The sequence below is a fragment of the Bos indicus genome, chromosome 8, assembly GCF_029378745.1.
Source record: "Bos indicus isolate NIAB-ARS_2022 breed Sahiwal x Tharparkar chromosome 8, NIAB-ARS_B.indTharparkar_mat_pri_1.0, whole genome shotgun sequence".
Lineage (NCBI taxonomy): Eukaryota > Metazoa > Chordata > Mammalia > Artiodactyla > Bovidae > Bos > Bos indicus.
The window spans coordinates 91,269,522-91,294,837 of NC_091767.1; the positions used below are offsets into that span (position 1 = coordinate 91,269,522).

The following is a 25,316-nucleotide window of genomic DNA, read 5'->3' on the forward strand; positions in this document are numbered from 1 at the left end:
AACAGTTTTAGTGAGAGGTAAAGCTCCAGTACTTTGGCTACCTGATGCAAAGAGCTGACTCATTGGAAAAGACCCTGATGCTGGGAAAGATTGGGGGCAAAAGAAGGGGGAGACAGAGCATAAAATGGTTGGATGACATCCCTGACTCAATGGACATGAGTTTGAGCAAACTCCAGAAGATGGTGAAGGACAGGGAAGCCCAGCATGCTGCAGTCCATGGGGTTGCAAAGAGCTGGACACAACTTAGTGACTGAATAACAACGACAAAGAAAAAAAAAAGGCAGGTTGTGGAGCCTATAAAATATGGCTAATTCCTAAATTCTTGGAAGCAGGATGGGGAGGAAGCAAATGCTGTTTCTAATTTTGAAGACCTGATTTCCTTTTCATTTTTTTTTTTGCCACCCCAATATTTTGCCCAGAAGAGCAGTAGCTCAATAAAATTTGGCAGACTAATTGTGTCTATACATGTAGCCCTTTATCCAGGCAGGAGGAGGGGGACAGAAGATGGAGGCCTGCATCTGCATGAGGTGAGTGCTCCAGAGGCACCAAGGAGAGCTACCAGAGGAAAGAGTTTCCCTGGGTGAAGACAATGGGGCAAGACTGGGCGATGTAATAATTGGGGATTTCTAAAAAACTTGTAACAACAATCATGAAAAGGTAGGAAGAAGGTATTCACTCACAGAATCTGCAACTTTCTCATCAATGAATACAGCCTGAAAGATCATTTAACATGAAACAAAACAGGAGATGATTTGCAAAATCCAGGGAGACACTACATGAGTGAAGTTATTAATAACAGTGCTCACACATATGGATGAGAAAATAATCTAGATGGACAGTAAAATCAGGGTCTGCAGGAACTTCTCATTGCATCCCTCATCCTGGGGGATGTGGCACCTCTATCTCCTCTAACTTGGAATCTGCTTAATGACTGCTCAACATGGCGCTGCCCAGGTTGCTGAGGACACGTCCCCTTTCTGTCCTTGGTACTCCCAGAGCTCTGGCCCCTTCTAGGTTTGGGCAACCATCTTTTACCCTTGGACCTGGTGCTCAGTGTGCTAAATTAGCTCCATTGTGCAGTCTTTTGAAAAGTCTTAATGTATTAATAAAATGACTCAGAAAAATATTTCCAAAAATTAATTTTGAGGCAATGAACATTATCATTTTCCTATATAAACAATTATCTTCAGTTCTTCATTGTCTCTTCCAAACTATGACCATTTGCATATATATTTTCCAGAGCTATAAACTCTGTTATATGTTAATAATTATGCTTTTTAAAAAGCTTAATCTGAAAATATATTGATTTATAGTTATTTATTAACTTCAATGGCTTTATATTAGCAACCATTATTTTATCATAATTCACTTTATCCCCAAACTGTCAAATATTTAATATTGTTTAGTGTATATACATATATATATAACAAATATTGCTGCGATAAAAACATCTTTTACATAGAGCACTTTAAAAATCACTTTTGATTCTTTCTTTGAGATATATATTGCAATGGATGGGATTACCAGGTTAGATGATGGAACTGTTCTGATGCCTTGTGTTGTATGAAATAGTTCTCAAGAGTGTGAAAACCATTCCCAGTGATTCCCAAGATGCCTCGGTGCACAGGATGTTAATTAACATCCTTGCCAACTCTGTTTTACAACTAATCATTTTTTTTTTTCTATTTTGGTTATTCCGATTTGTATGTGTTCAATTTTTGAGGTTATTTTTTGAAGTTTGTTTTTCCTATCTCCCTGTATATACATTATATATTTATATCATTTGCCCAATTATGCATTTCAGAAAAAGTGAGAATTTTTACTGAAGAAAACTAATAAGCCCTTTCCTAATACCTAACATATATTTCTTCATTTAAAATTTTCCTGTTAGCTTTGTTTTGTTAGATTTTATTATACAGATGTTTGAACTCTATATGACTCCATTTGTTTTGATTATTGGAAACTCTATTGTTCAGTTAGAAACAATTGTTAGTAAATAGTCATTGGGAAGTTTTGTGCACAATTGCTTTATTTTTTAAAAATTATTTATTTTCGGCTGTGCTAGGTCTTCGTTGCTGGGTGAGGGCTTTCTCTAGTTGCAGTTAGCGGGGGCTGTCCTTCATTGTGGAGCTCCAGCTTCTTACTGAAGTGGTTTCTGGTTAGGGAGCACAGCCTCTAGGAGTGCAGGCTCCAGCAGTTGCAGCTCTCGGGCTCTAGAGCACAGGCTCGAAGTTGAGGTGCATTGGCTGTCACCCCACAGCATGTGGAAACTCCCTGGACCAGAAATCAAACCCGTGTTTCCTGCATTGGCGGGTGGATTCTTAACCACTGGACCCCCAGGCAAGTCCCCAATTGCTTTGTTTTTGAAAAATAATGAACACTTCATCCATCTCGGTTTTTTTTTTTTTTTTTTTTTTTTTTAAACTAAGAGTGGACTTTCTCTTCACTGAGACAATTTCAGCTCCATGTTGCAGAAGTACCTTAGCCAGTAAAAGGCCACACCCATCCTGGGGTGGGCTGCATTCCTTTATGCTGATTTTGATTTCTACTTAAAATCCTATTAAAAAATATTGGTAACATACACATGCACACACATATACACAAAACCTTGTGAGAACAAACACCATGCAAAATAACAAAATTTACTTGTGGGTCAGCTTTAGTCTAAGAACTGTGAGGCTGTATCTTTACTCTACACAGCTTTTACTACTCTGGGGTCCTTTCAGTGTTGTGGTTTTTCACTATGACCCAGCAGATGCTTTAAAGCGGACACATAGTTTGTTGCTGTTCACACAATCACCAGCCAGCGGGACAGCTATAGCAGCCAATACAAAAGGAGAGGCATCCAGTTCTGATCCTAACTCTAGCGACCTCTTTTTAAAATTTTTTTTGGCTGTGCTGTGTGGCATGCGGGATCTTAGTTCACTGACCAAGGATAGAAATGTTCCCTGCACTGGAAGTGTGGAGTCTTAACCACTGGACTGCCAGCAAAGTCCCAACCTGACTCCTTTTTCACCATGCCACCTTATCTTACAAACACCCAAGCCTCTCCCTTTTCAAAGCAAGGGAAATAGATAAAACACAATAGCCAGATTCATGACACACTTTAAGTCCTAACAGAGAAAATCAATAGCATAAGTGAAGAATGGGATTTGTAATAAAAAAAAAAATTCCTGAAGATTTTTCCTTGAAGATTCCTTTACAGCAATATAGAGAATAAATCAACTATGTTAAGGCCATATTTTCCCCTACATTTCAAAAAAAATTGTCTAGTTGATTTTGGGATTGCAACATATGGTAGCGAGCAGACACAATCCATTAATATAGGATTCACAACAACATATTGTTACTGATGTCTGCAGCATCAAAGCATATTGGTTGCTGTTACTAGTTTAATCTAAATGCTGTCACTTAGTTCTCAAGATGAGATGAAGGTGGAAGATGATCTAAGATTGCCTTGCCTAATATTTTTAATTTTTTGCAATGCATAGGACCAAGGAGGTAGGAGCTCCTTTCTCCTTGATAAACAATTATCTTTTTGTAAAAATTGAAGCTTGGTTTTTATTATCTTAGGAATAATTTGAGACAGGTAAATACAGAAGCCGTAAAAATAGGAAGCAGTGCAGGGAGCTCACCATTTGTGGTCAGAGAGCATGGTTCAAGTCCTTGCTTTGCCACTCACCAGCTGGATACCTTGGGGTAGCTTCTAGATCACTCTATAGCATCATCTGTAAAACTGAGATGAAGGCACCCACCCCACAATGTTGTTACAATGATTAAATGGTATAACAAACATAATAGGGCCTAGAACAGCTGTTCAATAAGCATCAACTACTATTATCACTCCAAGGAACTGTACAGAATGAGATTTGTTGGCAACTTGGCAATTAACAGAGAAGAGTCAAAGCATTCTAATATGGAAGTAAATGTGATCTTTTCCCCTAAATATTCATACAATCAGAGCTTTCCAGTTGCTGAGGCTAGAAACAGGTGCACAGTTTAAGGTCACTGCCACAAAGCCTTGTGAAACTATTGGGTTGTCCAAAAAGTTCCTTCAGGTTTTTCCTAAGACATTAGTGGGAAAAACCCAAACAAACATTTTGGCTAACCCAATACATTAGGTAGACTGATTGAGCAATTAGCTTGTGAATTCCAGCCACTCCATAAGCTGAAATGCTTTTTCCTCTTGTTAAATTTGAACATATAATCCAACATATTTCAAACCCTAGGTCCTAATTTTAAACTGTATTTTGGTGTGCACATTGCAGAACATACAAATAATGTCTCTCTTTCAGAAGTCCTCTTGGCTGGCATTACACAAGCTCATTTTTCTCATGAAAGGTTCTTCCACAAAGTCAAATAGGTTGGGCTAGAATGAGTCCCTTTCTCTTTTTTAAATTCTCAGTCAAGAAGTCTGGTGGTCCAGTGGTGACCCTGGTGGTCCAGTGGTTAAGAATCTGCCTTGCAATGTAAGGGACACAGGTTTGATTCCTGGTCAGGGAACTAAGATCCCACAAACCACGGAGCAACTAAGCTGTCGCACCCCAACTAGGACCTGATGCAGTCAACTAAATAAATAAAAATTAAAGAAGAAGAAGACACAGCCTGTAGGGTGCAGAGGACCTTGACATTGTTTCATTTCTGGATTAGGGATACACAAATGTCCTGCTAATCTGAGAGTAGGTGTGGCTAAGTACCAAGTAAGGGTTCAAAAGGAACCCAGAGGCCTCCTTTTCCCTTATATTCTGATTGAGTAAAAAGGGACGAAAGGACATGGAGAGGGAATGTGTTGTGCACTAGCACTTAACATGTCTTATCTTTTGGAATTCTCAGAATAACCTGGGAATGGAGCCTCATTTTAACCAGGAGAAATGACATAGAGAGGTTAAGTAAGTGCTTGGGCTCACACAGCTAATAACAAGTGACTGATAAAAACCCAGTTGTAACTGAATCCAAACTCAGGTGTGTCGGAGTCTTTTCACTGTGTCACCCTGAAATGGGGGTAAGGCTCGTATAACTACAGGATTGGGAACATTTACTGATTATTAATACATTTATATTTAGGACTACACAGGAATTTAAGGGGCAGGCACATCTATTCTTTGTGGCTCATAAGTACTTTATAAAATAAAAAGTATGGCATAGTGCCAATAATGAAATGTGGGGGTTTATTTATCCTACTTTTAGGGGAAGCAAGACTAGCTACCAGCCTTTTCAAAATATAAAGATAATAAATCTAGAAATGGGTCTTCCTTGTCCTGAAAAAAAAAAATCACCTAGGGTTTATACCTTGGCTTAGTACATGTAGGGAGAGTATGTCTCATTGTCCTGCGAACTGGCAGTAGTAAGTGGGACATAGAGAGCTGGTAAAATCTAGGGTACAAGGAACAGTGTACTTACTGGTACACTGACTCTCCAAAAGAAGCAGGACAAAAACAACTACAACTTTTTGCTCTTTTCCATGAGTTCTTACTACTCCCACAATGGCTGATCTGAAACTATAGATATGACATCACTGAACATGGAATTGGGGAGGGAAGTGCCCACTTTTGTTCTCACCCAGTAAGAACAGCTCCAGCATACCCCTTGGCTGCAGGTTTATTAGGGTGTGAGGGACTCTGGGCTGAATGTTACATTAGAGACAAGGCTTCCCCCAATGAGAGAGCTCTCAACTTCCCTGCCAGGTCCAGGTCAAACTTAAAAAAAGTTTTGTTAGTATAGACAGCTTCCACTCCTGCTACAGAGGTGTACCTGTTCATCTCTGCATCTTTTGAATGCCAAGAGCAATACCACTTCCACACCCTGGGGAGAGTCCACTGCAGCTGGAATCACCACCACTTCTGCCTGTGGGAAGAAGGACTATGAGTGTGGCCCATTCTCTCCCACTAGGTACTGGAGGTGAGAGAGCTTCCCAGGAAGGGTTTCCCTGGTGGCTCAGCAGTAAAGAATCTACCTGCAATGCAAGAGACCCAGGAGATGTGGGTTCAATCCCTGACTCAGGAAGATCCCCTGGAATAGGACATGGCAACCCACTCCAGTATTCTTGCCTGGAGAATGCCATGGATGGAGGAGCCTGGTGGGCTACAGTCTATAGGGTGTCAAAGAGATTGACAGGACTGAAGTAACTGAGCATGCATGCATGCGTGAGCTTCCCAGGCAGTTCTCTGTCGTGGTTGTGTGGAAGGCCCATTAACTGAACTTAATACTGTGGTAGGCAATCAAGCCTGAAAAGCCACCTTCACTGAGACTGATAGACTGGGGATTTTGTCTTAGCCTTTCTTACAAGGCCTCTGAATTTCTGCCTGAAAAGAAACTGTTAAGGAGCTGGAGCAATGAGACAGGAGGAACCCAGCTGTGGTCTGAGGCTTTCAAAAGGGAAAGATGGGCTTTTGTTGCCTAGAGAGAGGTGATTAAAAGATGCTCAGCCAAGAGAAATAGATTCATCCCTCTTGCTACAATAAGGAATTAATAATCTGTTAAAAGATGCTTGAACACCACAAGTAAATGAAAATAGTTCACCTAGCACCTTTTGGGAATTTTTTCCCCATATATAAAACCATGAGAAGTAAAGGAAAAGATGTATATTTTCTTATTTTTGAACTTTAAAAGTTCTCTTCACTCTTTGTAGTTTGGTTTCTGAATCAAAACAAAGAAAAAAAAATACATTCATAAAAGCTGTTTCCTTTTCTTTTCCCTCCATGCTCCTTCATCATGTTTTCCCCAACTCAGGGCATTATCCTGAATCATTGAGAGCAGAAGAGTTAGTAACACTGAGGTAGGTGGTCAAGAGGCTGGAAGATCTTGCTTCAGTAAGAGAGACACTTTCCAGTAGATCAGAGATGGCAGTTACTGGACCTCTTGGGCAGATCTTTAAAGAGATAGAGAAGAAAGAAAAAGTTGTTGTTGAGTGGCGACCTTATAAAACTCACACAATGGTCACCAAGTGCTTGTGGACCTCCAGGCTTCTGACCACAGCACTGAATTCCTGGAAGGAGATTTTCCCGTCCCCGTCTTTGTCCAGGAGGATGATGGTTTTGTCCACCAGCTGCTGTAACTGCCAGTCTTTCAGGTTGTCGCCTACCATCATCTTCAGCACCTGGAAGAGCTCCCCGTTGGAAATGTAGCCGTCTTTGTCCATGTCGTAGATGCTGAAAGCAAACCTCAGCTTCTGCTCCTCATCTCCCCGGACGCTGAACTGGGAGGTCCCCAGGATGAATTCCCGGAAGTCCACCTGTCCGTCGCCGTCGGTGTCGAAGACGTCGATCACCCGCTGCACCAGCGGGTTCTCCTGCAGCTCCGGCATGGACGTGAACTCTTTGACGCTCAGAGCGCTGGAACTGTCCAAGTCCAGCTTCTTAAAACGCTTGCGCAGCCTTTTAATTTCATCTTCGTCGAAGTGCGAGCATATTTCCGCCGGGTAACTGGCCTCATTTCCCATTCTGGAGCCAGTCTGTTGCTCATAGGGTCTGAGGAGGGATCAGGGGCGGTGGGCGCACACACGGCTAAAAAGAGACCGTTGTGCCCGCAGGTGGAGGGCCAGGTGGGGCAGGTTCGCGGGGACATCTTCCCCCACCCCCGCCCGCCCCCTAGCCCCTCTCACCCCCTCCCCCTCCCCTGCTTCGGGCAACCAGACGAGAAAATAGGAGGTGCTGGGAGCCAGGTGGAAGAGTGGGTGAGGGGAGATCAGGGGAGAAGAAGCGGTGGGAGAGGGAAGCTTTCAGGGGGTAAGATAGGACAAGTAGGAGAGAGGGGAGCTGGGGGAGAAGTCCCCTTTCTGAATCCTTCTCTCAGCACCTTAACCTTTATCTCTTGATATTTTTAAAATCTTCTCACGTCCTCACTTTTCCTCCTTCGCTTGGAAAGTGAACTCCAAGGGGGTGGGGCTGCCTTTGTATTAATCACTTCAGTATCCCCAGCACAGTGCCTGAAATGCAGTAAGTGTTTAACATATGTTGAATGACTGCGTGAACTGCAAGCAGGAGCTCCTGATGCTTATTTGCAGACCTCCTCTAAGGACTAAATGAGATAATACATCAAGGCGTTGGTGTCATATATACATCAACAGTTGATCCTTGAACAACATGGGTTTCAACCGTGTGGGTCCACTTATATGCAGATATTTTTCGATAGTAAATACTACAGTACTGCAGGGTTGGCGTTGGTTGAATACTCTGACGCAGAACCATGGATACTGAGAAAGGATATCCAGGGCTGACTATAAAATTAAGGATTTTCCACTGAACAGATGGTTGGCACCCCTAAACCCCCTGGCACTGTTCAAGGGTCAAGTGTTTTTTAAAAAATTCTCTGGGAGGGAAAGCCAGGATTGACATCCTTCTGATGCAGTGGCCACTGACCTTTTTTAGAACATTGGGTTCAGGGTCTTTGTAAGAGACTGTCCAGCTATCGCACAAAATTTCTCATATGGATCATCTACAGGCAGTAACATATTCCTGAGGAATATACACAATGCTGAATTCAGGGCACTTTTCGGGAAGATACAGGTCCCAAGACCTTGGGTCCCAAGACCTCTGTCAGCTTATTATTTCAAATACATCATCTCAAACCTACTCCTTATTTTTGTTGGGCTAGTGCCTGGAGAAGGCAATGGCATCCCACTCCAGTACTCTTGCCTGGAGAATCCCAGGGACGGTGGAGCCTGGTGGGCTGCCGTCTATGGGGTCTCACAGAGTCAGACATGACTAAAGCGACTTAGCAGCGGCAGCAGCAGCAGTGCCTGATGACTGTCCTGCAGATCACTTTGGGGAATGGCTGCAATGTGCCCTGAGAAGATTTTGCTGTGTTTTGAGAGTATAAGAGGCCCTTAGGCTCTCTCACTCTCTCCCACCTTGCTTCAGCTGGATTTATTCCTATTTTGTTGATGATGAATCTCACCGCCATTCCCCAGATTCCTTCTTTTAGGAACACATCAGTTCCTCCAAGTGCATACAAAGTATTAATACATTTGGCTCAAGAACATTCATTTTAAAGGGACTTGGGGGACTCCTAGGACCCTAAATCAAACTGGAAGAGGCAAACACTCCCTCATTTTAAAAAAGGTTGGCACCTTTTTTGTGCTTTAGTTCAGCCAAAATATCAGCCTGAAGGTAGTCATGCTGAAACTGGCACAACAAAGCCATGGAATACCTTACCATTAGGTCTACGCAGTTTAAAAGAAAAGGAGGGACTTCTCTGGTGGTCCAGTGGCTAAGACTCCACGCTCCCAAAGCAGGGGGCCAAGGTTGGATCCCAACCTGGCGTGCTGCAGTCAATGAGTGCAAACAGTCAGACACGACTTAGTGACTGAACAACAATAACAACTCTGCCCAGGAACGTTCATCTAGCACTCAGTCTGGGTCCTCCCTCCAGTGCCCAGGCCTGGCTGAAGAGGCAGGTCTCAGCTGGCGGTGCCCACAGGGCCAGGTCCCCAGACCCTGCCCAGCTGTCCTCACTGAGGGAGCTAGATCCTACATGCTGCAACTAAAGATCCTGCATGATGCAAGGAAGATTGAAGACCCTGCCTGCCACAACTAAGACCCAGTGCAGCCAAATAAATAAAATAAAATAATAGTAATAAGAAAGAAAAGTAAAGGTTTAGAGGCTGAAATATTTGATGACTGAATTATTATCTGGACTGAATTAACTAGATCTGAAAGAAGCTTGGTCGAGTAGAAGGGATTTAGAGTAGTGTGTTAGGGGTGGGGCAGGTGCACAGCTGGGTGTTAGCATGAGATCACGACCTTCAGCGCAAGACCTTTAACCAGAGACCATTAGCACCTCAGCGGTGGTGGTGAGAGACCCAGCCTGGCCAACAGTCAGCTGGACCGAGGTCCTTGTGTCTGTGAGTGTGGTGAGAGGCAGACTGTGGCCTTTTCCCAAAGGCACTCCAGGCCTTCTGGTCTCAGGCTGGCAGGTGAGCTGGGGGCCCGGGGACAGGCTGAGCGCTGTGTCCTGCAGAGCTCTCGCTATGGCCACCCACTGGGTGGGTTCAGGCCTTGAAGTGGTGGTGAACCTCTGCCCCATCCCCTGCAACCTAATGGCAGCAGCAGTCATCCTGGCTCACAGTGCTTGAGACCCATCCTCGTTTGGGGAGTCTGAGGGGCCTGAGGTCTGGCTGGGTCCTGGGCACCTGGCTTCCTCAGTGATGACAGCTGGGCAGAGTCTGGGGACCTGGCCCTGGGAGCACTGCCAGGTGAGACCTGCCTCTTCAGCAGGGCCTGGTCACTGGAGGGAGGACCTGGACTGCATGGATCAAATGCTTCTCGGCAGGTTTGTTGTTGTTCAGTCACCAAATTGTGCTCCACTCTTTGTGACCCCATGGACTGCAGCACGCCAGGCTGGGTAGGGTACTGGTCTGAAAATGGACTTAGCCAGGGCTGGACCCTGAAGGATGAAAGTCAAGCCTTGGGACCTTGAGCGAGTGAAATAAGGGGTAACAATGTTACTTTGCCTGCAGCATTTAAGTGTTCAAAGGCACAAGCAGCCAAGGAGACAGAATTAAATGCCTCCCCTTCCCTTTCTTGTCAGAACAGAGAGCAACATGTGCTTCTGTGGAAGTTTACAGGAACATCGTGACCTGAAGAACAAAGGATCTGACCCTAAGAAGTTTGCAACAACTAATCACGTCCCTCCTTCACTTTTCCTAAGAGAGGGCTTTGCTGTAAACTTTCAGGGAGTTTGGGGGTTTTTAAGACATGAGTCACCTGTCTCCTTGCATGGTCTTGCAGTTACCCTTTATCTGCTCCAAACTCTAACCTTTTGGTATTGTTTGGCCTCACTCTTCATGGGGCACACAGACTTGTGTTTGGTAAAACAGGACAATTGAATCTTAACTGTCCACTTAATAGCTGTAAGTAGCTTGGACGAGTTGTTAATGTCAGTTTTCCCAATCGTAAAATGAGGCTAATAATGTATTTCATACAGTTGTATGAGGATTAAAGCTGTTACTAGCTAATAAGATAAACAATCATTATTATCGTTATTATTACTAATTTTGTTATTGTTTACCCTGCTGGTGGAGACGAAGGCTTAAAGAAAGAATACTTGGAAGCCTGAGCACTTAAGTGTATGTATGTCTGTTTGATGAACACTTCTTGTATACCGTGTATACTATGCCACTTGCTACTCTCAGTATTTTGCCAGCATTAACTCAGCTCCTCCAGGGCAGTGTTCTTTGGTGGCCAATGGCAAACTTTCCATTGCAGGCAAGCAGTGATGAACCTCACTTGTACTCCTATGGAGTCCTCACGACTTTCTCTTGAGTAATGTTCTGAAGGTCGTTCTTTAGGAAGGAGTCATTAGTGTAGGAACTCTTGAGTAAGTATTTTCCTCTATGTGGTGTGTTATTAGGAGGTAGCAAGGTGCAGTGGTGAGAGCATAGGAATTAAATAGACCAGGTTCCAGTCCCTGCTCTGCCCCATTAGCTGTGATTATTAGAAGAGCTGTTATGTCCTAGCCTAACTGTCCTCATCTGTAAAGTGGTGATAATCATCATCTGTTTTATCTATTCTCTGTGGCTCAGATGGTAAAGAATCTGCTCACAATGCTGGAGACCTGGGTTCAATCCCTGGGTTGGGAAGATCCCCTGGAGAAGAGAAAGGCTACCCACTTCAGTATTCTGGCCTGGAGAATTCCATGGACTGTATAGTTCGTGAGATCACAAAGATTTGGACATGACTGAACGACTTTCATGTTCACATTCACTTATCTATTCTAAGAGTGAGAAGAGGGACTGCATATAGAAATGTTATGTAGAAGGAGAAATATTGTCCTAAGAGTTAACTAATTTAATGGTCAAACAGACAATACCAGGAAGATGGTACCACTTCCTTGAAATAATTCAGTGAGCAGTTGGAACTGCTTTACTGCCTTGTAGAGGAGATAATGTGATGTTGGATCTGAAATTTTAGTCAATGTAAAGCTGAGTTTCCCATTGTTTCACATTTCATAAACTTTGTAGTTCAGCATTATTATGGGACTTCGTGTTATTGTTTCAATATTCTCCAGCCATTATTCTTAGTCATTTCCATGAAAAATGCTATTTGTCACTCTCTTTATCACTATGAAGGGATGTGGATTGCTGGACATTCACTACAGTAAGCATGTTAAAAGGATTGACTGGTTGTTCTGGAAGAAATTAGGATTCTGACACCATATCCATTTTCAATAAGCCATTTTCTTTTCCTCAAGAGTTTTCAAAAAAAGAAAAAGGAACCGGGAAGGGTTATGTGCAAATATAGCTGACGTTGGAAAATAGAAACAGAAGTAATGAGAATTGAGAATCAGGTAAAACTTCATCTTCCAAGTTAGTCAGGAGAACAGGCTTCTGAGTAATTCACATAGTTACTCTGTGAGATTTACAGGTGGAAGCCCTCACGTTTCTGTGATTTCACTGGTCAGCAGCTTTAACATCTATTTGTATTGAATTGGCCACCATGTAGAATGTGGAACAATATAGCTCTAAGTTTAAAACCTTTCATGAAGGACTTCCATGGTGGTCAAGTGGTTAAGACTGTCTTCCAATGCAAGGGGTGCGGGTTCAATCCCCGTTTGGGGAACTAAGATTCCTCATGACCAAAAAACAAAACAAAAACAGATTATAGACAACAGAAACAATGTAACAAATTCAATAAAGACTTTAAAAATGGTCCTCATTAAAAAAAGAAAAGCAACTTAAAGAAAATGTTAAAACCTTTCATGAGCATCAGAGTTCTCACCTGCAACTTAGAAATAATATAGTGGTGGTGTTTTTATAGGTCTAAGTGGGATAACATCTACTTTTTAAAAAAGCACCCCAAATAGCATATCAGAACACGTTAGGGACTCAAAAGGACCCTGAGCCCCTAATTTTGTACCCTGTCTCCTTATTCTTCCCTTTCCTATTCCTTCATTTGCTTTCTCAAAGCAGAATTTTGACTCTGGATTTATCAGTTTTATCATTCTTTGATGTGACAAACCTTGTTTGAAGTTTAAATCCATTGAACAAATGTTGCAGTAACACGGATGGACCTGGAGGGTGTGTTATGCTAACTGAAATAAGTCAGAGAAAGACAAATGCAAATGTTTTCACTTATATGTGGAATCTGAAAAATAAGACAAATGAATATTATAATACAGAAACACTCACAGAGAACAAACTAGTGGTTCTGATTGAGGGAAGTGGTGGCGGGAGGCGCAAGAGACGGGGAGGGAGATGAAGAGGTATGAAGGACTCGGTATAAAATGAATAAGATATAAGGATGTAACATACAGCACAGGGAAAATATGACCAATATTTTATAATATCTTTATATGGAGTATAAACTATAAAAATAGTGAATCCCTATGTTGTAAACCTGAAACTAATATCATAAGTCAACTCTGTATTTGCTTAGTCGTTCAGTTGTGTCTGACTCTTTGCGACCCCGTGGACTGCAGCCCACCAGGCTACTCCACCCACAGGGATTCTCCAGGAAAGAATACTGGAGTGGGTTGCCATGCCCTTCTCCAGGGGATCTTCCCAACTTGGGATCAAATCCAGGTCTCCCACATTGAAGGTGGATTCTTTACCATCTGAGCCACCAGGGAAGCCCAAGAATACTGGAGTGGGTAGCCTATCCCTTCTCCAGGAGATCTTCCCAACCCAGGAATCGAACTCAGTCTCCTGCATTGCAGACAGATTCTTTACCAGCTGAGCTACCAACTCTACTTCAAAAATAAAAAAATCCATTTAACACATTATATGTTGAGCACCTACTATGTGCCAGGAGATGGAGGTTTTCTGTGAACAAGAAACAATCCCCTGAGAAATCTACTCTTGAGTGTTTTGGCTTTAAGGATGTAACACTATTTGCTCAGTCTTTTATGTTCATCATGTATAGTCAAAAGGATCAAGAGTACTATGTTGATTTTCTTCTGTAGTTCTGGGATGGTATTTAAAATGAACTTTGGAATATATGGCTTTTTAATCATAATTTTGCTATTTAACAACTGTGTAATCTTGGGTTGAGTTACTTGTCTGAACCACTGTTTGCTCATCTGTAAAACAAGGATACAATTGCTAACTTATAGCATCATTTTCGGGATTAAATGAGATAGAATGCATAAAGTATTAGACTCTGTGCCTAGCATATAGTAGATACAAATATGATAGATATTATAATTATTGCCTACTGGATACTAGCTTAGAAAATTCTAATTCTAATAGACTATTTGCATATATACTCATGCAGATACACTCAACTACTCCTTTGTTTTCTACACAAATATTTATTGAGCTTCTGAAATATGAAAGGCATACAGTAGTGACCTAAGGCAAATACTTTCCCACCTGTCTCTGTCCTTATGGAGATTACTATTCATAGGGAAGATGCCTATTAACCAAATTATCATGCCCATAAATGTATGGGTGAACCCGTGGTGAGCATCACAGATGAGAGGTCACACAATAGGAACTTGATTTAGTCAGAAAGATGAACAAAACCCCTGTTGTAGAAGTGATGGTTGAGCTGAAATCTCAGGGAGAAGTTAACTGGATATTTGAGCAGGGATATGTGTTCCAGGAAGAAAGACCTCTGGGTGCAGACTGGGGCAGAGGAGCCAGGTAAGACAAACTTAAAGGCCACTGTGGCCAGAACAGGGAGGTCAAGGGAGAGCATGATATTAGATGAAGTGAACAGATGGTCTGACCATGCCCTAGACGTTAAAGAAAGGGCAACATTTATTCAATCATTCCTTTACAGGGCATCATTTATCCAGTTATGTTTTGACATATACAACATTGGGGGCATGTAGAGATGGTCCCTACTCAGAAAAATCTACTGATTACTGAGTGAATTGAAGCATTAAAGACGGTGATTACTTACAGCACAAGATGGAAAAAGAAAGATATCATCTGAGAGGTAAGGGCAAAGAGCTGTAAGAATTCAGAGAACTGAGAAATTGTTGAGACCTTCCTAGAATTCTTGCTGGAAATGAATGAAGATTCCCCGCCCCGCCCCAAGAAGTACTGTTTGATTCTGATGAAGACAAGGGGAGCAAAATCCATGATCACAGTAGTGGGAAAGGGAGCAGTGACAGATACCAGTGACTAGTTTAATGTGGCTGAAATACTTGAGCTAAATAACGGAAAGTGAGCTGGAAGGAACCAGATCAAGAGGAGTTTGGAATGTTTGGCTGAAGACATTCAGTTTTTATATGACAGGGAAGCCAGGTGAGTGACCTAATCAGAATCATAGTCTTAAAAGATCAACCTGGCATTGTGAAGGGTGAGCTGAACAAGGGGAGAGCCTGACACTTGGGAGAGCAGCCAGCAAACAATGACAACTATGCCTGTTTGTCTGGAGTATGAGAGCTGAGCAAGGATGAAAGAGGCACAAGAGGAGAAAGGTGAAGTGTGTTCATTTGCTGGGCTTCCATGACAAGTGCCACAAACTGGGTTGTGCTTTCAACAGAAATGTATTGTCTCCCAGTTCTGAAAACCAGACATTTGAAATCAGGATGTCAGCAGGACCACATTCCATCAAACCTGTAAGATCCTTCCTTGTTTATTCCTAGCTTCTGATAGTTTGCTGGCCAACTCTGGTGTTCTCTGGCCTCAAGCCGCCATAAATCCACCGTCTGCCTTCATGGTCACGTGGTGTTCTCCCATGTCTCAGTCTCTGCAAGCTAGTTGTCTCCATACAGGGACGGCAGTCATGTTGGATTAAAGACCCTCTCTACTACAATATGACTATTTAATCTCCTCTTCAATGACCATATTTCCAAACCAGGCCCTCTCCTGAGGTATCAGGGGGAGGACTTCAACCTATCTTTGCTAGGGGATGGCGGGGCACAATGCAACTCATAAAATTAGGCTTGAAGTCTTACTGGATAGAAAGACAGAGGGGGCAGGCAAAGATGAAACTCCAAATGTGACTGCACTGGCTTCCCTGGCTGACCTGCCCTGTGCTTGGATGTTGCAGGAAGCTACCTTTACTGTGTAATGAGATGGGGACCCTGTAAGGGCTCCAGGGCTCCTTGCCCTGCACCCCTGACAGTGCTGGCTTCTCATCCAACTCCCACAGCTATGGGAGGAAGTGTTTTCAGAGGAAACGTTGGGGCAAGTTTTCACATTACTGCTGCTGCTGCTGCTAAGTCACTTCAGTCGTGTCCGACTCTGTGCGACCCCATAGACAGCAGCCCACCAGGCTCCACCGTCCCTGGGATTCTCCAGGCAAGAATACTGGAGTAGGATGCCATTGCCTTCTCCGTTCACATTACTAGACTTGGTTAATACTGTCTGAGAAATAAAACGCATGGTTTTCTGATATTTTGTAAAACTTCACACTATAACCACTAGATGGCAATCTTCACACATTTTCATGTTTTTTTCTTTTTTTTTCTCCCCAGAAGCAGGAAACTTCAGAACCTGGAGGTAACTATTTAGCACTTGGAATAATTAGGGAGGAGTCCTGTTTCATGTGATTCCCCCACAGATTTAAGTGTATGGAAATCTAAAACAGTGGAAGGAAGACTGTCTCTCACAATAGTCCTAATCAGCTTGAGCACTGTTCACACCTTTTAGTCACATAGTGAATAACATTTATAAATATTCATGAGCTTGTTGAATTCAACCAGAGGGAAAACAAGGACTATTAACAGTAGGTGGTCATACAACTGACGCCCAAGCAGCTCTGGTATATCAAAGAGGAGACTCTTATGCCGTGTTATCTGGTTACTTGCTCATTAGCAAGGGTCGGGTGGGGGGTGGGAACTTGCTGGAATGTTCTTACTGTATCAGAATTCAAGCTTGTGTCATTTATATTAACCAGCGAGTCATAGAGAAGCAGCTGTAGCTTTGTGAAAACAAGCTAGAGAAACAAGACTAGAGAATTGTAGATCTCCAGCCTGCGCACCCAGCAACCCGACTTGGAATGCTTTTTAAAGAAAACAGTTATTGTTGTTTCTTTAAATATCTGTTTTAAGTTGAGGCTAATGGTTTGTGTAAGCCATCTTCATGTTTTCTCATTGAAATCTAGAAGCTGAGTTGGATAAAAGGAATAACATAAACTTGTAGGTGCTGGTTAATAAGGCACACTGCAAAACAGAAAATTCCAGAATCTTATATTTCTCAAGTTTTCCCCCCAAAGTCTTCAGTTCTATAACATGTAAATATTATATGAAATGACATTTATGTTGGAATTATAAGATGCTTCTGCTTTTTTGGAGATGAGTCCAAAAAATAAGCATGTACTTATTATTTATCAAGTATTTTTTTCTTCTATATGCATAGTCTGTACTCAGGCACGGAGGAAGAAACATTTGTTCAGCTAGGTGAATTTGTTCTGGTAAGAGAAGGTGAGGCCTTTCTGAGGCTGGCCTCTCTTTCTTCATGTACAATTCCACCATATTATAAAAGGACACACGTACAGCTTTGTGTTTCTTTTGGTTTTCAGAAAGCGCTACCTGGATAGGTTCCATCTGACCTTATGCTTGGCTTAAATATTAAGCGTAATTACTTAGGCTATTTCAAGGGAAGCACTCAGCTGTCAAAGTGGTTCTTGACTTACACAGGTTTTCAATTTAAAGCAATCTACAGTCATTAACTCTCCCTGCCTCACCATAACTTTCATCAGGTTGAAAAGCAGACAGTGACATTTTAAATTGAAAAAGGAAGGGGCAGGGATGAGAGAGGTGCAGGAGGCTGTTGCGATGTGACCTAGTTGTTAACAGCAAAAGAGGCTGAGTTAAAACTCACCGCTCCCCCACTCCTGTACTATTCCGTTTGGGTCTTTAAAGATAAACTGCAAAGAAAATTGACAGGCACTGAAGCTCCTTGATGTGACTTGTGTGATCTGTTTGGCTTTCAACGTATAGATGACTAACCCATTCCTCATCCCCACAAAAAATTAAGAGGGAAGAATGAGTCTGCTATGAGAAAGCTCCACTTTCTCAGTGAACAAATATTACTAGGTTTCACACTAGATGCTCGTTTTGGTGGTCAGGGATGGAGAGCCCATCAGTTCATTGTCCTCCTTAGGGTCCCAGGAGCCAGATCTTCAGCTAGTTAGGTCAGGATTCCTCTAAATGTGCCTGCCTGAGAACCACAGCATTCTCAAAGCAGGACATGCTGCATGGCTCAGTCTTAAGGGCAATAAAAAGACTTCAGAGAAATTAAGTGATGTGCTGAAAGTCACTCAGTTGGTTCATGAGAGAGTAAGGACAACTACCATCCTGACTACCATATGATATGATAACTACCATCCATTTAGTACATACCACATGTCAGACAGTTTTGTGAACATTATCTCTGTTCCTTACACCAAGCCAAATCATCAGATCTTCTCTCCAGCTAGTAGAGGAGGAAACTCAGAGAGGTTAAGCAATTTGTGTTCATGATGTCTTTATGTACATTTTACATGGGGATATTTTGACACAGAGGTTGTTTTTATATTTGCACCTGTACAGTGCTCTTAAACCATTTACACTTCAGCTTAAAATATCACCTAATAATGAGCTTCACAAACATCCTCACTCCACCCCACTCATCCTTACTGGATAAGGTTCAGGATTGGGGCTTGCCAAGGATGGGTAAGATAAAGAATGAATTAAAGGTTTGGTTGGAGTGAGGGGGCAGGAATGGGGTGAGGTCAAGGATTGAGTAAATTCAGGGATGGGGTGAGGGTCAAATTGAAGGTGAGATCATGGATGGGATGGGGCAAAGTTTCCTAATGTGCACTTTCTTTAATATTAATTTTTTAAAAAACCACTGAAAAGTGTAATTTACTTTTAGACTGTCTCAAAATTTATTTTTCCTTTTTCCTACTTTCCATAATTGAGATTTCTGGATTTCTGAAGTAGAGCTCCCTTCACTGCAATGTTCCACCTCGTGCTTAGTATGTTATTTGTTTCCTAAACATCCAACAGCAACACAAGGAGACCCATGGAATCAGAGGCAGAAAACCTTGTAAAAACCCAGCAAGCTATGGCTTCAGCTGAGGCTCACAGAGATTCAGTAACTTCCCCAAGGATGTGAAATTGTCTTCTCAGAGTAATGATAGAGCAAGGGTGGTCTGCTTCCTAAGACCAAGGTCATTCCAGTCCCGGTTGTCCTCCCTCCTCCTCTGTAATCCGTGCAAGGAACAATCTCCCTCCCTGCAGGCTAGACCTTGGTCTGCAGGTGCAAAAGCTGCACATTCTAGGTGGTCAGGCTGCAGGTGCTTTTTTTTAGCTGGCCTCTTCCCTACCTTCACTTGCCATGAGGGGCTGTTCTAGACAGTTTTTACGTCCCAGACCCACTCTCCACCTCTCCCCATCCCAATTTGTGCCATAGGGAGGCTTATGGACTACAGTGACTGGTTTCCTTGGCTTGAGGCAGTGGTAGAAGAGGCTGGGGTGGGGGGAGCAGAGAGGAGACTAAGGTCAGGTATTTACTTCCTGGCCCTCTCTCAGCCAGGTCACTGTGGCATGTCTATGCCCCTAACCAAAGCGTCCAGCTCCTATTTTAATACCCTCTCCTGAAGTGAAAGGCAAAGAAAAAAAGGAAAAATATACACATCTGAATGCAGAATTCCAAAGAATAAAAAGGAGAGATAAGAAAGCCTTCCTAAGTGAACAATACAAAAATTTAGTTGAAAACAATAGAATGGGAAAGACTAGAGATCTCTTCAAGAAAATCAGAGATACCAGGGGAACATTTCATGCAAAGATGGGCACAATAAAGGACAGAAATGGTATGGACCTAACAGAAGCAGAAGATATATTAAGAAGAGGTGGCAAGAATACACAGAAGAACTATACAAAAAAGATCTTAGTGACCTGGAGCCATGATGGTGTGATCACTAACCTAGAGCTAGACATCCTGGAAGTCTGGAGTGTGAAGTCAAGTAGACCTTAGTAAGCATCACTACAAACAAACCTAGTGGAGGTGATGGAATTCTAACTGAACTATTTCAAATCCTAAAAGATGATGCTGTGAAAGTGCTGCACTCAATATGCCAGCAAATTTGGAAAACTCAGCAGTGGCCACAGGACTGGAAAAGATCAGTTTTCATTCCAATCCCAATGAAAGGCAATGCCAAAGAATGTTCAAACTACTGCACAGTTGCACTCATTTCACTAATAAGGTCATGCTCAAAATCCTTCAAACGAGGCTTCAACACTACATGATCCAAGAACTTCCAGATGTACAAGCTGGTTTTAGAAAAGGCAGAGGAACCAAAGGTCAAATTGCCAACATCTTCTAGATCATCAAAAAAGCAAGAGAATTCCAGAAAAACATCTACTTCTGCTTCATTGACTATGCTAAAGACTTTGACTGTGTAGATCACAACAAACTGTGGAAAATTCTTAAAGAGATGAGAATACCAGACCGTCTTACCTGCCTTCTGAGAAACCTGTATGCAGGTCAAAAAGCAACAGTTAGAACCAGACGTGGAACAACAGACTGGTTCCAAATTGGGAAAGGAGTATGTCAAGGTTATATATTTTTATCCTGCTTACTGACATTATATGCTGAGTATATCCTGTGAAATGCTGGGCTGGAAGAATCACAAGATGGAATCAAGATTGTCAGGAGAAATATCAATAACCTCAGCTATGCAGATGACACCAACCTTATGGCAGAAATCAAAGAGGAAGTAAAGATCCTCTTGATGAAGGTGAAAGAGGAGAGTTAAAAAGCTGGCTTAAAACTCAACACTCAGAAAATGAAGATCATTGCATCCAGTCCCATCACTTCACGGCAAATAGATAGGGAAACAATGGAAACAGTGATAGACTTTTTTCCTTGAGCTCCAAAATCAGTGTGGATGGTGACTATAGGCATGAAATTAAAAGATGCTTACTCTTTGGAAGAAAAGCTATGACAGACATAGACAGATATTAAAAGCAGAGACATTACTTTTCTGACAAAGGTCCATATAGTCAAAGCTATGGTTTGTCCAGTAGCCATGTACGGATGTAAAGAAGATTGAGCACTGAAGAACTTGTGCTTTTGAACTGTGCTGTTGGAGAAGACTCTTGAAAGTCCCTTGGACTGCAAGGAGATCAAACCAGTCCATCCTAAAGGAAATCAGTCCTGAATATTCATTGGAAGGACTGATGCTGAAGCTGAAACACAAATACTTTGGCCACCTGATGCGAAGAACTGACTCATTGGAAAAGACCCCGTTGCTGGGAAAGACTGAACACAGGAGGAGAACGGGACGACAGAGGATGAGATAGTTTGATGGCATCACTGACTCAATGGACATGAGTTTGAGCAAACTCCTGGAGATGATGAAGGACAGAGAAACCTAACGTGCTACAGTCCATGGGGTTGCAAAGGGTCAGACATAACTGGGTGACTGAACAACAAAGGCAGCAGTGGAAGATGCCAGGACAGAAGGAGACTAAGGTCAGGTATTTACTTCCTTGCCCTCTCTCAACCAGGTCACTGTGGCATGTTTACATCCCTGACCAAAGGCTCCAGTTCCTATTTGAATGCCTTTTCCTGTGCCTCCCTGAATTCTAGGAGTGGCTCTCTCCATGTTTCCCTTTGAGCTAAGGTGTGCTTCCTTAGCTTAGGTAATGTCTCCTTCACTTTACCTGCCCTGAGATATTGCAGTATTCCTGTTGTTTCCTTAGATCACACCTCTGTAAAGAGTTTCTTGAAAATTCTCCTCAGGCTGTTTGAGTGTGCTATCCATTCTCTGCCCAAACTGTTTCCTCTTTCTTCTTAACTATTCCCAGTTGGTAAAAGGCACATTATTCAACCCAATATTTAAAGGAGACTTATAAAAGGAGGTATCATCATAAATCTTAATAATTCCTTGAAAAGTTTTGGGAGTTCGATAAGCTGTGACCTGCTACCTTCCTTTTCCTCGTTTGTAAATAACAGATTTCATAAAACCTGGAACCCTTAAATTCAGTGACTCAAAAAAATTATATTTGTGGGGGGCTGAGTCAGAGTAAAATGAATGAAACTTAAAGTCTGCCATACTTTTTTCCTGTGGAATTGGTTGACAGTGAGTCTACTGTGAGCAGAGGCACAGCTGTGCTAGGAGGATCATGAAGAAACATCTGAGGTCAATTTAAAATTCTTCTCTGAAAATTGCTGGAGTCTGATCTGCAGAATTGGACCTGCAATTTTCTAGGTGACTCTGGGGAGCAGATAAAGCCCTAGAATTAAAAAAAAAAACAGTTTATTCTTCAGAGAGATTGCCGCTAGACAGCTCTAGGGTTGCCAAGAGATGAAGGGTGAATAGACCAAGGTTCTCACAGGGGATCATGTATTAATGTCCAACTGTGAGAAATAGGTGGAAGAAAGCATGCTAGGTGACCGTATATTGCTATCATTCATTTGCCAAATGAGGATTTTTTTTCAGAGTGAAATTGTTTAATGACTTTGTGGTAACAGACACGGACTAGGACTGTACCTGGAAAATGGGAGGTCAGAGGAATGTCCTTCTTAAGAGCACCTGTTGGGAGAGGTACCCTCCAGAACATTCCTGCTTCTGCTGTGCTGTGCTCTGCACCCCTCCCCCTGGGGGAGTGAAGGAAGAGGGATGTGTTCATTAAACCAGGAGTCCCCAACCTCCAGGATTTAGTGCCTGATGATCTGAGGTGGAGCTGATGTAATAATAATAGGAATAAAGTGCACAATAAATGTAATGCTCTTGAATCATCCCCAAACCATCCCCCTACCTGGGTCCATGGGAAAATTGTCTCCATGAAATAGGTCCCTGGTGCGAAAAAGGTTGGGAACCACTGCATTAAACTACTACTTTATTAACTCCTTACAAAAAGTTACTGAAGAGATGAAGAAGCTGAGACTTGGGTGGGTTCATGATTTTTCCAAGGCAGGTAGATGGTACAGGCAGGCTTCAAATATGGTCTGTCTGATTTCAAATCCAGTCCTACTTTCTTCACACTAATAGCCCAGACTGTACGAGGTTTGAGGAAAAAGAGATGGCAAGGAAAGTGCTAACAAGCATGCTTCCTTCTTCTGACCTTTTCGAGAGAAAGCTAACCCTCTCCCCACCTCAAAACAGCAGGTGGAGACCCAAGGATTGAGTGAAAGAAAATACAGCAGGCAGAGGGCCTTCAAAGAGGAGACCAAGCTCAGCCAATAAGCTGAATATGGATGTCATTGAATTACATTGTACCTTTAGGTTCTGTGAGGGTGACATCCTGAAATTCTGTCCTAGGTTCTTCAAGACAAACATGGTCATCAGTGCCCAAGGATATGCTCTGCTGTTTAAATGCACACAGGTGAGCATCCCTGCAAAGCAGCTTGTTACTGAACAGACCAGAATAGGCCTTACTTCAGACCACCGTCTGGAGAAAGAAGTGCTCCCTGTGTGTCCTTAACATTCCCCGAGGCTGGAGGTGGCCCCCCTAACTCTACACCCACATGGATGTTATCAGAATCTTCCTTTATTTCTGTCTCTGAAGTTCCAATTAAGGGTACACTTCTCTTCCATTCTCATTCCTACCCCTCATCCCCTTCAAATTCAGCTGACCTGGAAAGCCAGCCCAGGGTTGTCTTAATAACCATAACTTGATCCTGACATCAGCCTCGTATCCAGTTGCTTCCAGCTCACTACATCCAGAGTTTCCCAAATGCCTCTCCCCTGAATTTGTTCCATTAAAAAACCATGGTTGAAAAATGATGTGGTATATTTTGCATGCATCCTCTGAACAGTTCATGGCTTTTCTGATTTTTTGTTTTTCAAAACCTGTCTTCTTTTTTGTCCATATTTAATTTGGTTTTGTTTGAAATTTCTGATAAATCCATATAGCCCTGGAATGGTTATGATGAAATCTCATCATCCTTAAGGATGTAAGTTACTTTGTGGTTATCATATTTGGGTATAGGCTCACTATTTTACATGCATTGTCTGCCTTAATTTTCACGACAATCCTATGAAATAGACATTTTCACCCCAATTTGCAAAAGCTGAGGCTAGGAATGGACAAGTAACATGTTTCATATCACTTAGATGGTAGTGTTCAAACCTAGAACTGTCTCCAAAGCCCATGCTTTCAACCATTATGCTTTATGGTAAATATATTAAGCATTCTCATCTCAGGATGACATAAAGAAAGACCATGATCACTATATCAAAGCTGGGAGGGTGCTTGCAGATGATTATATCCAAATACCTCATTGTACTGATGGCTAGAAGCAGGTAGGATGGGAGAAGGTATAAAACAGGTGGTTGGTTGTCTACTTAGCATCCATTCTCCTGAATCATTCCTCCTAAGGGAACCCTGCTTTCATTTAGGTCTTCTCTATGGGACTATGTATTGCCAGGGAAGCTGCCCCCTTACTAGTCTTAGGGGATGAGTCATGGCTGGCTAATCTATCATGGTAATCTCATTCTCCTCACCATTGATTGGCTTAAAGATGGACAGATGACACAATTTTTGGCCAATGAATGTGAAGAAATCTACTGGAGAGTTTCTGGGAAGGTTTTCCCACTTCTAGAAAGAGCTGTAGGAAGATATCTAAAGATATCTATGAACCCCAGGAAATTCTCCTGATGGAAGGAGAGGAAGTATTAATACTTCTATTTACTACGCTAAGTTTTTTTCCTAGGTCTTTCCATAAATGTTCTGTTATTCTCAGAACAAAATGACAAGTTATGTTTTATCAACTTCCCTGGTGGCTCAGATGGTAAAGTGTTTGCCTACAATGCAGGGGACCCATGTTCAATCCCTGAGTCAGGAAGATCTCCTGGAGAAGGAAATGGCTACCCACTGCAGTATTCTTGCCTGGAAAATCCCATGGACAGAGGAACCTGGTAGGTTACAGCTCACGGGATCGCAAGAGTCAGACATGACATAGGGACTTCACTTTCCCTTCACTTTCATATCCATTCATGAATGAAGAAACTCAGACCTAGGAATAGTTCAGTCAGTCAGTGATTAATTGGTAGAGCCAGTATGCAAGTCCTAAAGTGTATGGCTTCAAATCTATTATGTTTTGTGTTAGATATTTCACACTGGAATTAGATTTATGTTAGTGCTTATGAGTCTATGTATGTTTCCCTCTATGTGTCCAGATGGAGTTAGGTTCTGAGTCTGAAGAGCCCTGTACCCTGAGAGGCTTGTCCTGGGAGCCAGACTGACCATCCAGTTGATGTCTTGGTCTCATGGTCCTCTGAAATGGCACAACCTAGAGATGTGCTTGTGATCAGAGAGGTGCAAATCATTCCATATTGCTGGCTTTGGGGACATGATGGGGGGGCTCCCTTCATCTTATCTAATGTTTTGCTGTCAGCTTTGATTACTTGGAGATTTTGGCTTGAATTAACCCTGGTCACAACAAGTGGTAGGAAATGCTGGGAGAGAGTGGGGCAGAAGGAGTAGGG

At 42.5% G+C, this 25,316-nt stretch overlaps 2 protein-coding genes across 2 annotated transcripts in view; both read right to left on the minus strand.

Annotated features, from left to right (window-relative positions):
• The window catches only part of GRIN3A (glutamate ionotropic receptor NMDA type subunit 3A), a 204,687-nt gene that overhangs the window by 20,889 nt on the left and 158,482 nt on the right, over window positions 1-25,316 (minus strand). The gene's annotated exons all lie outside the window — the stretch shown is intronic.
• On the minus strand, window positions 6,575-7,554 carry PPP3R2 (protein phosphatase 3 regulatory subunit B, beta). Its single transcript, XM_019966664.2, has one exon. It carries the CDS (start codon window positions 7,436-7,438, stop codon window positions 6,926-6,928), a length of 513 nt encoding a protein of 170 aa, XP_019822223.2. The 5' UTR covers window positions 7,439-7,554; the 3' UTR covers window positions 6,575-6,925.